An 18,914-nucleotide genomic window follows, 5' to 3' on the forward strand; every position below is an offset into this window, starting at 1 on the left:
TCCAACTATCTACATGGAGCAAATAGGTAGGTAATATCCCCCTTAATACTGTTCATAGACTTCACTTCTTTACAGAAAGATTCACATTTTCATGAAATGTAGCAAAATAGGAGCAAACACAATTTGTCCCTTTCTAAATACAATTCTTCCATTTACCTACTTCCTCTTTCTCATAGTGCATTGGGCCCTTACAGTGCAGTTATGGCTCCTGCCTCCCTGTCATCAAATTTGGTGGACTCACTCCACTCTCTTCCTTTCCACTCTCCCTAAACCATGCAATAGTGTTGAAAGTGTCTTCTTATTTTACTCATTTTGTTTTAAATTCTCTCTGCCCTTGACTCCTATGACATTGGGATATATGGAAGGGAAAGCATTGTCCTTGGATTCTAAAAGTCCTGTGAACTCAAAGCCTGGCTCAAATATGCACTACCTCTGAAATCTTGAAAAGCTCAATTAAACCTGTGAGCCATCACTTTATCTATAAAATACAGATTAGGAATGCATACCTTCCAGCAACTCTTAAATTGAGGCTTATATGAAAAAACATATGCAAAACTCTTAGAACTTTTGTTTTTAACCTCAACAGTTTTATGATTTTGCCCCTTGTTGGTATATTAAAAGCAAGATGTCTTATATATAATTATGTATATATTTAATCTTCAAAAATAAATTACAAATCCATTGAAGGCAAGTTAATTACTACCAGTTATTCATCAGCAAATAGCACTGGACCTAGTACCATGTCTAGCACATACTAAGTACTGAATAAGTATTAATGAATGAATAGATGAAAAATAATGTCTGGTATGATAACAGCTTCTAATAAAGAGAAATGTCAGACCTGGCTGGTAGACTAAATGGTAGAGCATTAGCCTGCGATGTGGATTTCCTGAATTTGATTCTTGGTCAGGGCACACAGAAGAAGCAACCATCTGCTTCTCCACTTTTCCCCTGCCTCTTCTCTCTCATCTCCTCCTGCAACTATGACTCAGTTGGTTTCAGCACATTAGCCCCAGGAGCTGAGGATGGTTCCCTCTAGCTTCTACCTCAGGTGCTAAAAATAGCTCAGTTGTGAACATGGCCCTAGACGGGCAGAGTATTGGCCCCAGACAGGGATACCCAGGTGGATCCCAGTCAGGATGCATGCAGGAGTCTCTCTATCTCTCCTCCTCTCACTTGGAAAAGAAGATAGATGATGATAGATAGATAGATAGATAGATAGATAGATAGATAGATAGATAGATAGATAGATGATAGATAGATAGAAAGATAGATAGATAGAAATGGCATCAAGTATATATACAACCATCAGGCTGAGATCAAAGCTATAGACAGACATAGGGATAATCTATTAATTCTTGACTATTAAATATATACATGCAAGTTATGAGTATATATAATATTAATTTAACAATAATTTTGTCTGGCCTGGTGGTAGTGCAGTGAACAAAATGGGACACAGAGGACCCAGGTGTGAAACCTTGAGGTTGTTGGCTAGAACGCAGGATCATCTGGCTTGAGCACAGGGTCACTGGTTTGAACATGGGATCATAAACATGACCCCATGGTGTCTGACTTGACCCCAAAAGTTGCTGGCTTGAAGCCCAAGGTCACTGGCTTTAGCAAGGGGTCACTTGCTCTGCTGTAGCCCCCCAGTCAAGGCACATATGAGAAAGCAATCAATGAACAGCTAAGGTGCCACAATAAAGAATTGATGCTTATCATCTCTTTCCCTTCCTGTCTGTCTGTCCCTATCTGTCCCTCTCTCTGACTCTTTCTGTCTGTCAAAAAATTTTTTGAAGTGATCAAACATATAAGAATCAATACTAATAGAACATACAAAATTTATTTTATGAATAATCTGACTATCACTCCGAAAATGTTTTAAGTAAACCATTTATCTTGCCCATGCCAGAATCAAGTACTCTCTCACACTTTCAAAGTGCAAAATTACTTGTAAAAACTATGACAATACAATTTAAATCATGAATTCAATGAGGGTTCTCAGAACACTTAACAATTTACATAAAACTTTATTATATCTGAGTAGATAAAGTATTACTTTAAAAATTAATGGAAGTCTATCAAATCTATGACATCACTCAGAATACCTTATCTTATTACATGGAACATAAAAACAAATTTAAAATAAAGTATATTTTGGCATTAGTTCACAATAGCATGGGAAATCCCATAGTAATACTCCTTTTATATATAGAGAGAAAATAACCTTCTTATGTGAGCCCAATTTGTAATACTTTTAATGAGGCCCATTAGATAAGTAAGTGGTTCAGGGTACGAGAAGACTAAAACTGTAGAAGGGTAATATGTAATCACTGATAAAACGTTTTCCTTTAGAGTTAATTATTTCACATATATTACATATTCATCTAACTGTAAGGCTGACTAGTAAAATAAGAAAGGAGTATTTTTTTTTTACTGGGGTGACACCAAGAGTTAGAAATACAGGGTGAGTTGATAGTGGTGTCTAGAGACATAACCCATTTTCTGCAAATCAAATCAATGGGTTCCACTAAAGTGTCCAGACATTTACATTCTAGTTTCATTCAAAATAATAAATACCTACAAATTTAGTATATATTTGAATGTCTACAGACTGGACTGGGCAAAATAATAACATAAATTTGCCATAGCAAAGTATCATAAAAATTATAACATGTAATTCAATGTGATATATAAGAAACAGATATATTTCTTTCCTTAAATTTCTTTTATATTTAATACACCTTAAAACTAAAGTTGTTTATCGTTAATTTTTTCCTACCAGAAAGTATAAATTATCTTTGGAAAGAAGTACTGGCTCTTCTCTGGCTTACAACTAAGTTTTAACATCTTTTAGGTGACATTCCTCCCCCCCACCACCACCAAACTTCAATCAAATATAAGCACAAAATGTTCTTGTCTTGTCTGGTTTTGCCATGCTTCCTGAGCAAGTTAAATAAAAAGCCAATAGAAACTAACACGGGTAGGAGAGGACATTCAAAAGGAGTGTTCCAGCTAAGGTGACACCTGTATTATTACATCTGCCAAAAGTTGGTGGCTGCAGGGAAGTGGCCAGCTTTACTGAGCTCAATTTAGCACTTGAGTGCCCAAGTGGAACTCACCAGGCATGCCCTAGACCATTTCCCTGAGCTATAGGCCCACCTATGATTTTTCAGCATTTATCAATGGATGGAGTTTATTACATTGAACATAGTAATGGTCATATGAAAATTAGGCCCTTCAGAAGTACATTTTCTCTTTTTTACTACATTGAATACAGAAGTAAGTGGCCATGAAGGGGGAACAGATATTAATATTATTAGAATTAAAATAATAAATGAAACCTATAGAATAAGGGGAAAAGCAAGTTTTGAATAATTAGCACTTATTCATAGTAAATTAAGTAAATATAAACAATTACTAAAGAAATAGATCCAAATCTCAGCCTTCTATACTTCTATGGAATGAACTATATCCCAACGGTCAGATCTCCTACCTTTGAACATCTAAAATAAATAAAAACAAATTTTTAAAAAATAGACATCCATAATGTAGCTAACATAAATAGCAGCATTGAACCAAAAAATGCAGAGAACAAAATGGATCACTCCAGGAAAACTGCCCAAATTGAAGGAAAATCAGAAGAAGAAGTAATCGTCATAAGTATCATAAATGGCGGAAACCCTCCAGTTGGTCATTTAACATGGAACAGCAAGAGCAGAGGCTGGCTGTCTTCTTTAAGCTTATCACTTAAAAGAGGAATTAAAAACTTAATACCACTTAGTTTTATCTAGTAAAGAACAAAATTGTACAATGTAAGCAGGTATAATAAAATCCTTGCACTAGATATGGCACTCAAAAAAAAAAAAAAACTAAACTAAATAACCCAAAGAAATCAAAATAAGAAAAAAAATTTTTTAAAGAAAGATTCTCAGGCAGAAGATAAACAGATGCTCAAAGCTGGCAATTGGTACTCTCACATTTTTTTTCTTGCCTATTTACATTTTTGTTTTTCTAAAAGTATCATGATTGTCTTTCAATCTAAAATTGCTCATCACACTTGATATAAATAAAAATATTGGGGGTATGATGTCCTGAAATAGTTTCTGCTCACAAACAAGCTTTATTATAGTTGATTTCTTTCCTTACTTATAGCAAAAGGGGTTCAGCTGAGAGATTCTTATACTTGTGCTTGTGTATTAATTACTAATATAGTTGAAACCTTATTATAAAGGGGGGTTCTCTAGTGATAGGACTATCATCCCTTTCCTAGCATGCCCTTGGTCAGCCATAAACAATTTCCTTCTGTTGCTATACTGAAAGCATCTATTGTAGGTAGTCTTATTTCCTCCAGATGTTATACTGTCTTTCCACACATCTAAACATACATATGTATGTATGTATATTTATGTTGATGTCTGTGTAGTCACATATACGCATGTGTGTATATATACATACAAATGCAAACACATATATTACATAGGGACTAAATATCAAATATCCTAGGCTCTGTAGTCCTGCTCAGGTTTCATCTCAATTCTGTTGTTTATTAGCATGTTATATCATGAATCAGCTATATCAGAAGAACCTCACTGATGAAGAAATTTGACATATTTATTCATCTGATTTATGGTACTGACAATTCTGCCCTCCAGGCCAAATTTATTTGCGAAACCGAAGTAGAATCTGTCAATGTACTAATAAATGAAAGGACTATAGGTAAGGTTTCTGTAGTTTTTCATAGATGAAAATAAATGTATTTTCTTTCTTTCTAGTGACTATTGATGAAACTGTTATATGGGAGAAGTATTTATGTGTGAAAGAGTCAGGAAGTTTGGTAAAAATGAACATAACTAAAGTTTGGCTAGTTCAGAAGTAAAGGCCAACGGATAAAGCTTATACAAATGCAGCTCCATTAAAAATTCTGACAGACTTAAGTTTTCTTAAACTCCTTGCAAAGTGATCTTGTAATGTGAAATCAATAGATCAAACATCTAAATCCTAGTGCATATACGTAATAGTTATCGGAATCCTATATGATACAACTCACATCACATTGAATAAAGAGAAACTTTTCAAAACCTAAAGAAATCCACTGTAAAATATATTATCACTCTAGGTTGGTGAATGCTACCACACCAGCTTATAAATCTGGGGAACTGCCTGGAACAGTCAACTTTCTTAGCATGCCCTTGGGCAGCCATAAACAATTTAAGAAAAAAAGAAGAAAGTCAGTGAACTCAAATGGGAAGAGGAAGTTTTTTTGCTGAAGCTGTCAGAATAATGGTTATCAATGAATATTGCTAACCATGGTAAACATGAATATTGCTTCGGAAGTCTCATGAGAATTGCCATCGCTAATGCTCATGTGCTGGAGACAGCGAATTGAGTTCTGGTTGGAGCAAACAGGTAAATGCTGAGTGGATTCTTCTAACACCCATTTGATTGGTCTCATCACCCTGAAGAAGGCTGGGATTTCATTCACCATCTTCATCATGATACATGTTTAGCTCCACCCTTAAAGGCCAGGGGTTTCTTACTATAATCTTCACTTTCTCAAATGCATAGAAAACTCATCTGGTGTTTCTGTAATGTTGATCTGGCTACATCAGTTTTGTGTTTTCCATTCTAGTCAGCAGACATTAACACACATACTAACTACATGGGTATATTCAACTTGGAAATCAACTTCTAGACTTCATTTCAGATCACTATGTGTAAATATAAGTATAGACTAGTTATCAATTTGAGTGATATTCTCATCTTCCACTAGTGAATGAGTTTATTAAATATTAGAAGAATTTTAGCATTATTAACAACAGTAGATTGGGATTTTTTGTTTATTAGCATGATGAAGTGTTACTGACCTTTTGATAAAGATAGCATTTGTATCACTAGCTATCATTGTTTCTTTTTAAAAATAAGTCTGCTATTAAAATAAGTGAAAAATACATCATGAAGAAAACTAAGAAATGATATACTGCAAAATATATGAGCAAATGCAAATTGTGGCTTCGAAAATGAGTCTTTTAATACATATATCTAAAACTACAAAATGTCTTAATTTTAATAAGCAGCATTTTCATTTTGGGAGGACAGAGGGAAAACCTTCTTGGGCACTCATTATATGCCAGGTTTCCTTTACACTTATATCATTTAAGCTTCACAACCATAAAGTAGACAGCAGCAGGAAGAATGTGAGGCTAGAGAAGTAAGGAAGGTCACACGCCTACGGTTCCACAGCGGGTAAGACTGCACGCCAGTCTATCTGACTAGCTCCATAGCCTATGCTCCATCCACTGCCCAAGGAAGGAACAAGATGAAACAACCCACGTCTAGCATTCTATACATCATCTTCTTTAAGTTTCTCCTTTTCTCCAAGTTGACAGCCCAGATGCCTATTTTCCCAAGAACATACCAGAAAAGTACAAAGGGAACTGGCATTGGGACCAGAGACGTATGTTGAAGCAAGTCAATTTGGGATTCTCTCAAATTATCCTAAACAAACATCTACCTCCTGGCCCTATGTCTAAATCTAACCTTTCCAACACTAAAGAAGTTGAGATCTTGCAACAAAGAACCATAAATAAATGCAACATAAAAAAGAACAACTGATCTTAACCTTCTTCCAAACTGGCAATAATAGATAATTCAGCCATATAAGGCCAACTGTTAATAGAGACTTACAATTACTGTTAGAGCTATATATGTCTAAATGACTAAGCCTCCCTGAATATTTAGAGGCGGAGGAAAAGCAGAAGATGTCATAAGCTATAAAAAACAGAAGAGCAGGTGGTGAAGATAATCAAAATAGGGCAAAAAAGCTCAACTCCCATGCACGTGCCATCACCTACAATATGCCTTCAACTTCAGAACCCGACATGCCACATAGTGAGTGAGACAAGGAGCTTCGGTGGCCACCTAGTTTTACTTCATTTACCTAACACCTCTAAATAACAAGCATTATCAAACTGCTATGCAGAAAGAAAGGAATTAAACAGTCAAGTAGCATTCAGATCATAATCAATTCAGGGTTTAAGTTTACTAACACCATGAATCATCTGTTGAGATAATTGTAAGTGTAATATCTTAGACTCTTAAATTATTAAAAGCTCTATATAAAAGTGTTTATTGTAGATAATTATGAATGATAGAAAGTATCTCTATTTAAAAATATGCCTATGCAAGAAAACGAAGACTGAAACTGTCTAATTACTAGCAAAGAAATACAACAAGATGTGAAAGTCAAATAGATATTATAAGTGACCAATAACAGTGACTTGTTTAAATCCTCCAAGGACCCTAATCACTATCAATATATGTTTATTTCTGCTTCGCTAGGGTTTCAATTTGACTTCTGGTTGTAACAAAAACTATTCAATTAAAACATCGAATTTGTCTAAAAATCAGAATGTTTATCAAGTGGAAATTTAAATCACCATAACATCTGCTATTTTTCACCCCCAGGTCTCTCCACCGCCACAACTGGTGTACTGTAAGTGTCTAGCACCCTCATGTGGTTTAATTGGAGCAGTTTCATAGGCATTTGAAATCAGTTGTCTGAAACTGAGAACAGTGGAACAGACTGTAATTCAACCTTGAAGTTCTGCTGGCATCGTAAACCAAGAAAGGAAACCTCAACTCAGCAAAATTCTAAGATGAATGTAGAGGCTCAATTCTTAACTTATTTGCTGTCTACTGTTCATTTATATGATCACTAGAGAGAATGACTTATAAGCAGGATTGGAATTGCCAGTTCTCAAAACCAAGCATTTGTTGTGGGCAATTGTTGAATAGATGAAAAAGAACCTCATTTTGCTCAAAAGGAAAAACAAGCATTTTTAGTGCCTAGTTTGTATGCATCTTGTTCACGTAAACACAGCAAACCCCAGTATATGTTGTGGTTGTTAAACAATTGAGAAATCAAGGCTTTGAGATCTTCCACTGTCTTCAACCCAACTGTTACTGAATGATCTTTCTACATTTTCTCAAATAATTTGAAAACAATTTACAAAGGCAAAATTTTTTCCCCTCTCTCAAGAGACTTGTTGGTAAGGCTTCTTTTCAATAGAAGTGTATTCAGGGCTCTCTTAAAGAGGAAAACTGAAGAGGATTACACTGTGTTCCTTAAATAAGAAATACTCCTCTTATGAAAAATACATTTTTGGTGCTGGGAAAACTAGAAAGCCACATGCAAAAGAATGAAACTGGACTACAGTTTGTCCCCCTGTACTAAAATTAACTCAAAATGGACCAAAGATCTAAACATAAGACCTGAAACAATAAAGTACATAGAAGAAGACATAGGTACTAAAATCATGGACCTGGGTTTTAAAGAGCATCTTATGAATTTGACTCCAAAGGCAAGAGAAGTGAAGGCAAAAATTAATGAATGGGACTACAACAGACTAAGAAGTTTTGCTCAGCAAGAGAAACTGATAACAAAATAAACAGACAGCCAACTAAATGGGAGATGATATTTTCAAACAACTGCTCAGATAAGGGCCTAATATCCAAAATATACAAAGAACTCATAAAACTCAACAACAAACAAACAAACAATCCAATAAAAAAAATGGGAAGAGGACATGAAGAGACACTTCTCCCAGGAAGAAATACAAATGGCCAACAGATATATGAAAAGATGCTCATCTTCTTTAGTTATTAGAGAAATGCAAATCAAAACTGCAATGAGATACCACCTCACACCTGTTAGATTAGCTATTATCAACAAAAAAGGTAATAGCAAATGTTGGAAAGGTTGTGGAGAAAAAGGAACCCTCATTCACTGTTGGTGGGAATGTAAAGTAGTACAACCATTATGGAAGAAAGTATGGTGGTTCCTCAAAAACTGAAAATAGAACTACCTTATGACCCAGCAATCCCCCTACTGGGTATATACCCCAAAAACTCAGAAACATTGATACGTAAAGACATATTGCAGCATTGTTCACAGTGGCCAGGACATGAAAACAACCAAAAAGCCCGTCAATAGATGACTGGATAAAGAAGATGTGGCACATATACACTATGGAATACTACTCAGCCATAAGAAATGATGACATCAGATCATTTACAGCAAAATGGTGGGATCTTGATAACATTATACGGAGTGAAATAAGTAAATCAGAAAAAAACAGGAACTGCATTATTCCATATGTAGGTGGGACATAAAAGTGAGACTAAGAGACATTGATAAGAGTGTGGTGGTTATGGGGGGAGGGGAGAGAGGGAGAGGGAAAGGGGGAGGGGGAGGGGCACAAAGAAAACTAGATAGAAGGTGACAGAGGACAATCTGACTTTGGGTGATGGGTATGCAACATAATTGAATGACAAGATAACCTGGACATGTTATCTTTGAATATATGTATCCTGATTTATTGATGTCACCCCATTAAAAAAATAAAATTATTTTTTAAAAAAAAGGAAAAATACATTTTTAAGATCTATCGATGAGTTCCTAAACTTGAGGTACCCCAACAAATGATCTTTCCAGAAAAAAATAAGAAAGTAGATTTTAAAGCGTTATTGGAATATTCTGAACATGAAAAATTTTAAGGTAATTGGTCATGAAGGAAGTAAAAATTTAAATTAGTGAGAGGTAAAGAGTCTGTTAACAGAAATTTGACGGTGGCTCTTTTTGTAGGTTGATCTGGAAGTCCCAATGCTAAAAATATCAGTACAATGCAAGAAGAATACATTTGCTCACCAATGTACAGGCTGATAAAAAAAGAGAAAAACAGTTTTTCAAATTCAGAAAATGTATAGAAAACAGAAATATTACTCTATTGGTTATTAAAATGTAAACCTAGGTACTGTTTAGTAGTTATATAGCACATGGCAGATAATAAATACATTACACTGATTTTCATAAATTCAAAAGACCTAATAAAAACATCAGGCCCTGTCCAGTTGGCTCAACAGTAAAGCATCAACCCAGAATGTGGATGTCCTGGGTTTGTTTCCCAGACAGGGCACACAGGAGAAGTGATCATCTGCTTTTCCACCCTTCCCTTTTCTTTCTATCTCTCTCTTCACCTCCTAAAATCATGGCTTGAATGGTTCAGCAAGTTAGCCCCAGGTGCTGAGGATGGCTCCATGGCCTCACCTCGGGCACTAAAATACAGTGTGTTCGTAAAGTCATGGTGCACTTTTGACCGGTCACAGGAAAGCACCAAAAGATGATAGAAATGTGAAATCTGCACCAAATAAAAGGAAAACCCTCCCAGTTTCAGTAGGATGATGTGGCAGCATGTGCGCATGCGCAGATGATGACGTAACACCATGTATACAGCAGAGCCGCCCACGGCCATGCCAGTCGAGATGTGGATGGTACAGAGGAAAGTTCAGTATGTTCTGTGGCTTGCTAAATTAGATTTCACGACCAAAGTGCAACGTGAATATCGGTGCGTTTATAACGAAGCGCCACCACATAGGAATAACATTACTCGATGGGATAAGCAGTTGAAGAAAACCGGCAGTTTGTTGGAGAAACCCCGTTCTGGTAGGCCATCAATCAGTGATGAGTCTGTAGAAGCTATATGGGATAGCTACCTAAGGAGCCCTAAAAAAATTTGTGCATGAGCCCACATCAAACTGCACTGAATAGGTATGAAACTGGGAGAGTTTTCCTTTTATTTGGTGCAGATTTCACATTTCTATCATCTTTTATTGCTTTCCTGTGACTGGTCAAAAGTGCACCATGACTTTATGGACACACTGTAGCTCAGTTGCTGTGCAATGGAACAGTGGCCCCAGACAGGTAGAACATTGCCCTCTAGGGCAGGTAGATGCCAGTCGAGACAAATGCAGTAGTCTGTTTCACTGCCTCTCCGCCTCTCACTTAATAAAAAAAAATAAAAAAATTTATGTGTGCAATAAGAATGAGGTAAAAGATAGTTCAACTAGTAATAGATACATTTCAATAGCTAAACATCTAAAAATTTCTATTTCTTCTGGCTATGGCTACTGTTGTCTAACCTCAACACTACTTACCTTGTTGAATCATAATATTGGTCAAATGCTTAAAGGTCAGAGGACGAGTGTTCAAAAATCTCACAGAAGACATCTGGAGTGAACCAGAGCCAAACTCTCTTACCTGTTGAGACCTTTCAGTGTCTTTTCCATGTTTAAAATGTCACGCATCTTATACAAAAACCACTTGTCAATGGATGTGAGCTTCATAACCTCATCAATGGACATGTTATCTTCCAAAGCCTGACAAAAGGAGATGAGACACATGTTTTGGGCAAACATTTCATAAATGTCTTATTTGCTTGAAAGCCTAGAGTAGCCATCCTCTCCTTGTAATTCAGAGAGCCTGAGGCTATAAACTGAGACACGAAATGTGAAATTGTTATCATATCATAGATGTGTCTCCCAATGAACCATCAGATACTGCAGGTACTACCATTTCCACAGTGACATAAGAAGGAGGTGCTCTGAGTTAATCAGAGTGGTGTGTGCTCAGAAAAATCCTTCTAACAGGCTCTGCTTTCCTGCTCTAAATACAACTATGTTACCAATTATATCCTACATTTGAGACATTTCTTTGGAATTAAATAGAATCTCTTGAAACTACAGTTAAGCCAAATTGGTAAGGAAATTTAGAATCATAATAATAATCATTTTACTTGTATTTTAGATAATTATCCTTTAAGAAATAGCATGCTTCTATCACCTCACTTCACAGGCACACAAACTAGTCACTGAGAATGCACGGGTCAAATCTGGCTTGGTGCAATTTCTCTCGAATATACTCTCACAAAGGACTTCAAACAAAAAAAATTATTTTGAATCAGTTACTTTGATTTTTGCACTGACAGGCACTTTGCAAAATTCTAATATATTCCAAAACAGTGTAGTAATAACTTCAGTGCTGATAAAGAGTTCAGTTTTTTTCCAAAGCTTACTTGAGCAATTTCTCAAAAGTAAAATTACATTTTTTGGTCACTAGGCTAAATAGAAAAGGCATCTGAATAAAGAGATAAACTCTCAAAACCAAAACCTTCATATTTTAAAGGCATTTATTCTTATTTTTTACTATTTTTAGATATACACTTATACCCTATAAAAAATAATCAGATAATAATCCCAAACAACATATTTTAGAATGGCACACTATATTTTTATATTCCATTAAGAAATATATGTAACTCAAAACTCTACTGTTATATTTCAACCCAGAGCACTTGAATTTTTTAAAACTTTTGCTTATTTCTATTTTCAGAGAGACCATAATTATAGGTGTTGAGAGATAAAATAGTTCATAATTCTGTTGACTGGAATAAAATGACATCTAATGGGAATTTTCAAAGGCATGTTCCTCTCATAAGTATATTTCATAAGTATAATTCTCCCTATAATTACAACCAGATTCCCAAGCACTTTATATTCTGTCTTATTTTCCAAGTGAATAAAGTACAATTAGCCATTGGCCATCAACATTGTGAGGGGGATTGAACCTGAAGTGAGCGTACTTTTGACAGACCAGAGGAAGTTTGCACATAATCACACAACAATAATCACCCTGCAATTAACAGAGGACCTAGAATCCCCTAGTCATGTCACCATGAGGAAGGACAAATACAGTCACATCTGCCATTTTAAACAAAAGCAAGATCCTGCCTGTCTTAGGACTTCATCTCTAAGCACTGCAGCCTTGCTGTGTTGCATGGCTATAATGAAGTTCATAATGACCCCAAACAAGTTTGAGGTGACTCTGATAATCCCCAAATCAAAAATACTACCCTGTGTTTTCCCCAAATCAAAAGAGGTGATGATCCAGTCATCCTGAAATAAGACTGCTGCAAAAATCAGACCTCAGAGCAAGTTGCCCTTTTCTAAGAAACATGAAAGCCAGCGAAGATTTACACACTCCCTTCATTCTGTTTCCCCTTCAGCCCTCCACAGCTCTCACACTCTTTGTCAAAATCACCAAGTTCTTGGTTGCTGTGGCAATGAACAGTAATGATGACCTCTAACAAACAGAAATCAGTTCCTTCTCCCGGCACTCTGGCAGACAATAATTTATACTTCAGCCCCTGCATTTCTGGCTCGAACATAGGGTACCCTGTGCAAGAAAGAATCTCCGCACATTTTTCCCTGAATTTCGTCCTTTATAAGTCTGTTAGGAAAAAAAAAATCAAAGGTTTGCTTGAGTTTTACAGCCTCACAGGGAATTTGAAAATACTTTCCTTTTCCATCTGTCTCAAAATGGCAGGAGCATGATAACTAGACTTAAGAAAAAAATCAATTTATTGCCCTTTGTCTGGAAAAAAAATTATAAGCATATATATATTCATCTGAATGTTGTAGATTGTTTTTTAAACAAAAGACTGAAATAAAAACAAGAAAGAAGATGCAATAGCTTTCTAGAGTTAACTTCTCATGACTACTATCACCCCTACCACCACTGAAAAATGTTCATTCTCTATTACCTTGAAATTCAACAATGAGAAGTGTTCACCAAAAGATACTAGCATTTCCCAGAATTTCTATGGGAATTAAATATTCTGCATTTAGAAACTGTAAAGGTGAGAAGAACGTACGTTGTGTGTAGTGAGGAAACACGCCCTCCCATTCTTCCTTCTCTGCGGGACTCCCAGTGTTCGGACATAAAAGCTGCAGTGAGTTCAGAATCACTAACAGCATTGTGCTGTGGCAACAACACATTACAAAGACAGATTCAGTCCTTATGGACAAAATACATATTTCCATCAACTCATATCGCATGACGCACGTGCACGCATAAAATGGTCAGAAGGGTTTTGTCACTCTAGTATGGTTTGACTCTGTTGGAGGATTAATGCCTAAGCTTCCTTAAATGTCAAAAAGCCATGCAGGGATTTCTGACCAGAAAGATCCCAGCTGCCCAAGTTCACCTTTTATAAAATCAGATAAGCTCAAACTTCAAAACTTTAAGCATAATAAACATGAAAGGAGATTAACATGGCATTTAATTTGCATAAAAGGGAACTAGGGAGTGGAAGTGAGAAATGTTGAGCTTTTTTGTTCTAAAAGTAAGACCACTAAAATGATTACATAGAGAAAAGCCTATAATCATGGAAGTTCTTTGTAGTCTGTTGTTGTTGTTTAAAACAGAAAAAGAAGCAAATAAAGAACATCCTAGAGTTTTAGGTAACCCATACGAAGTGGTACTATCTTATACACCTTTCCTTCTAAAATATTGTATAATTGTTACATATTTTCAAGGAACAAGTAATGAAAGTAATAGGAAATGACAAGTCAGTATTATCACATCTACGCTAAGAGTACTGCCATGATACATAAAAAAAGGGAGGAACATTTTATCTATGTGATCATCCATTAAAACTGCAACGTATCCTTAACTCTAGTCTTAAAGCCAAATAAAATAGGAAATTTTTTTATTAATTATAGAATAATCTGATGAAATTCATAGACGTCTCCAATTTAATACTGTTAAAGAGAATTAAAATTTTCCTACAAATTCCTGAAGATCACTTTGTGATTCAGCTTTACTTTAATGTTCAGGCTGTCTTTATTCAGAAAAAAATAGTAGCCCTGGATCCTTTGTCATATATTACCTTGGCAATGGCGTAGATGCGGGTGCTGGATGGATCAGACAGCTCTGTTTTGAGATTTAAGTTTGATGGCCAGTCTTTGTTCATTGGGAGACGGGAAGTGAAACCATCGATAGAAGGGTGGCACATCCGTAAAGCTTTCTGGAAACTCTCCTCAAAGGTGCGACCAATGGCCATGACCTATAATATACATTTAAGAGTTCATATTTAAAGAAAGAGCTTATTTGTTTCTAATTTGTAACAGAATTAGAAGAGAGATATTTTTCAGAAAAGACTTAGGAATAAAACATATATCAGAAGAACACTACTCAAATTTAAGTGTTATTTTTCTTCTTTTCTTTTTTCTGTGGATTTGATATAAAGTCTTCAACATTGGGTCAGTCTTTTATCACTTGGAGAATTTAGCTGTATTTGTTGAGACTAATGAGAAATCACCTGTACCTGCCCTGGACCATAATATTAAAATAAGGATTCTGTGGCCAGAACATATAGAATCTTCCTTAATAAGATCTTGCTTTTATGCAAATGTCTTTTAGAATGGAAAGCAAATGAAGAGAACCCAGGCATATATTAACACATAAACAGAACTATTTCTAAACATAGATCAGTCAGTATCCAAGACAGGTTGGCTTTTTTTTAGTTAAGCATTAATATTAATAGAACCTTGAGAATCATAACAAATATTGACAGATTCAGATTTTGTGAGTAGGTGGACACTAAATTCTCCATAACAAATTCAATGTGTCTTCCCACAATCTTTACAGCTGATTGTACACTAATCAATTGAGAAAAAAAAACATGGTGATCTAGTTTGAACAATTCATAAGTCAGAACAAAACTTAAATTGATTTTGAAGCCTATCCAGTTATTTCCAGTGGATAAATACTGTCTTTGAATTTTTCCATGAAATAATAGATTGTTATGCATATTTTGGTCACCAATTTAAAATAATAACAGTCTTAATGTTGCCATCAAAAAACTTCCATAATTCCTCAAAAAGGACTAAATTCCCATGAATGTCAGTTTAGTAAATCTTCATGTCAATTGTGTGACAAGATACATATTCAAAGATAACTAAAGCCAAACACATAACCTTTCCACACTGCTCCAGATTTAATTAGAAATCAGAGAAGATTCTCAAGAGTGGAATAAATAAAATCTTAGTCCAATTGAGATATGCAATTTGCAAGGCATAGTGATAGTTCAAGAGTTAGACAACATGTTCATAGATGTGCTTGCTTAGGCAAGGGACAGACTGCCAGATAGAAGATGTTTTATGGTACCATCAAATTAAGAAAGTGTATTTGAAATATTCAATAAAATTTTTAAGTACTACATATTTAAAAAGTTGGCCCTATAAAGTAACTCATTCTGTAACTGACTGACCATAATTTATAAATTATTATTTAAGTTCACTATATATAATGGTATGTGGAATAAACATAATAAAAGAGAAGCAAGCTTACCTATAGCTTAACACAGGACTATATATCTGTGCTCAAAATTTTTGCTCTTTAGTACTACATATTATTTAAATTCACATTTTTTTAAATTCATATTTATTAAGTAAAAATTTTACCATGTATCAGTGGAATAACTATCTTGGCTTTTCCTTACCATATTCTACTACATTTTAACAGCATCTGTACATAAAGACTGTATTTTAATGTTTACACAGTTTAATTCATATTATATTTGGTTCAGTTTATATAGTCTGAATTTACCAACTACAGATAATATGTCACAATTATTACCTTATTCATGTTATATCCTCAAACTGCCTGTGTATAGTAAGAACTCAGGAAATTTTACTAACTTGGGTTGAGCTAAATGTTTACATTAATTGATGACAGAAATCCCTCAGATAATAATAAAAAATATACAAAATTATCTCATTGCTTGTCCTATAAATTTTACTGTAAATATTATGAAAAAGGACACTTCACAAAAAATGTCAACTAAGTAATAGAGGGGTTTTTTTGGCAGAAACACTACCAACAAAACTTTTCATGGCCTTTGAGTTCTAATTCTATTGTGTATCTTGAAGTATAATAGAGAAAAATAAGATTTAAAACAACTATAAAGGAAGAAAAACTACTACTTATCTTTTACAACTAGTAAGACATTTTCCTTTAAAAGGTCAAGTTGTTCTTTATCTGCTATTATTTTAAAAGCCTTCCATTAATATCTTGGATACTAAGGAAACCAAACAGTGATAGTTCTGCCTTTCACCTGTGAATATGACTGATCAGGAAAATGTCTTTGTTGTTGTTGTTGTCATTGTTCTTTTTCACTGCTTCAGTAATGGATTCAAGCTGTGTTTTTTGTGATTAGTGGCATGCATTTCTAGAATGACTAGCCTGAGTTTAGGCAATAATCTGTGTATGGGAAAAAAATGAAGACTAATATAGAACAACAGATTACAAATACTGGTAGATGTTTGCTCTGTAATCTAACTGACTTAGATACCTAGAAATACACTAAGATCTCCTACATTGACCAGATAGAAATTGAGATGAGATAAAGTAAAACAGATAGGTAGATATAGATAGATTTTGAGATTTATGCATACTGCTGGCATTCAAAAGTTCTGCCCACCAGCAATGACAATAATACTGATAATAATACTGATACATTTTTTGGAAATGTGTTATGAATCCACCTTAAAAGTTATTGCTAAACATCTACATATGTTAATCCTAAACCTCATAAGAACCTTACAAAGTATTATCATCTTTATTATCCAGAAGGGGACACTGAGGCTCAGTGTTTTGTATGAGTGTCTCTAGGTAGTGAGTGGCAAGACCAAGAGTAAAACCCAAGTTCATCTGGTTCCAAGGCTCATGTACTGTTTACTGTGTCAAGCCACCTGGGTGCCAAAAGAAATGAACCCCTTGGTGCGAGTGGGAAGAGAGCAAATCTCAGAGGGAGGGATCTGAATTCTTGTTACCTCTTGCATAAGGAGCAATGCTTCTTTGAAGATGAAATTATCAAAAGCTAACTTTAATTTAAAATAAAACATTATATGAATTTGAAAATGACTAAAGACCTTAAAACATTTCAATATAATGAAAGGGACTTCATATTCCACTGCACTCTTCTCAATGTAGAATTCTAGAGCTTGAAGGGCCATGAGCGCTCTTCCAGCCCAGCTTGGTTCTGTCTTTCATGAAAGTGGAAAGTGAGGTCCACAGAGACATAGCAACATTTTTACTTGGACTAAAATTGAATTCTTAACCACAGCTCAGTGGTCTTTTTGATACACTATGTTATCTTTTATATAATACTATTTTATGGATTTGGTTATAAATTATATTATAATCCAGTTATATAAACATATATGTTTATATATTATATACACATATAGTCTCTCCTTTTGAATGCTCCTAGGATACTAGAATGTTTAGAGGCTCTTAGAATTCATTAAATGGGCAAGTAACAAATGCCATATGTTAACAGTCTAATAAAGAGTGAAATGCTAGGGAAGAAATGAAATTCCTGTGTGTCCTTCAATTAATAACTGAATATCCAGGCAACCTTAAGACTTTCAATGAAGTTAAAAATTAGACAAAATAACTGAGAACAAAGATGAAATAAAGAAATAAACAGAGGACTTACCTCTCCTACACTCTTCATAGAGCTACCAATTCGGCTAGATGTTCCATGGAAACGATCAAGATCCCAGCGAGGGATCTTAGTAACCATGTAATCCAGGCTAGGCTCAAAGCAGGCTGATGTCTTCCCTGATACAACGTTCTTGATTTCTGGAAGTGGGATTCCTAGGGCAATCTTTGCAGCAATGAATGCCAATGGGTAGCTATAAAGAAAAAGACAATTTTATTTTTTTCTTTTAGCAATAACTATTAAAAATAGCCAAAAACATAAATCGGTCTTTCTTAGAATTCTGGTATTATTCCACATCAGGGTATACAACACTCAGATTCTTCATTCTGAATGAATACTTAATAGTCACTTATAAAATAATGGGGGTTATAATAGAGTATAGAGGCACAGATCTCAAAGAATACATTTACTCTGTCTGACATGCAGAGCTACAGCTCCCAACCATCACCTGTTCAATCCAAAATCAATAGCTTCCTTATCAATAAAGTGGCCACTGTGTAAAACTTCCAAAATATATACATGTCTGCACCTCAGGAGACAGTGGAGTTAGCTAATATAAATACTATGGAGTATGTAATAGTCCGAAACCATAGGCAATGACAGTTTGCGTCTTACGCTATCTTCAAATTATCTTTGAACTTTGGGTTTCCTACAAACTATCACTTTGGGAACTGGGCTATCCTCCTCTGAAATGTCAGTTTTGGTCACTGTATTAGAGAAAAT

The 18,914-nt window shown here is 35.0% G+C and overlaps 1 protein-coding gene across 1 annotated transcript in view; it reads right to left on the reverse strand.

Moving 5' to 3' along the window:
• The window catches only part of CPS1 (carbamoyl-phosphate synthase 1), a 127,071-nt gene that overhangs the window by 49,834 nt on the left and 58,323 nt on the right, over positions 1-18,914 (reverse strand). The window contains exons 19-21 of the mRNA XM_066232804.1: positions 18,186-18,384; positions 14,571-14,747; positions 11,102-11,220 (exon numbers count right to left, since the gene is read on the reverse strand). Of these exons, the coding sequence (XP_066088901.1) occupies positions 11,102-11,220; positions 14,571-14,747; positions 18,186-18,384 (495 nt within the window). The remainder of the gene's footprint in view (positions 1-11,101; positions 11,221-14,570; positions 14,748-18,185; positions 18,385-18,914) is intronic.

Source organism: Saccopteryx bilineata, chromosome 5 (assembly GCF_036850765.1).
Source record: "Saccopteryx bilineata isolate mSacBil1 chromosome 5, mSacBil1_pri_phased_curated, whole genome shotgun sequence".
NCBI lineage: Eukaryota > Metazoa > Chordata > Mammalia > Chiroptera > Emballonuridae > Saccopteryx > Saccopteryx bilineata.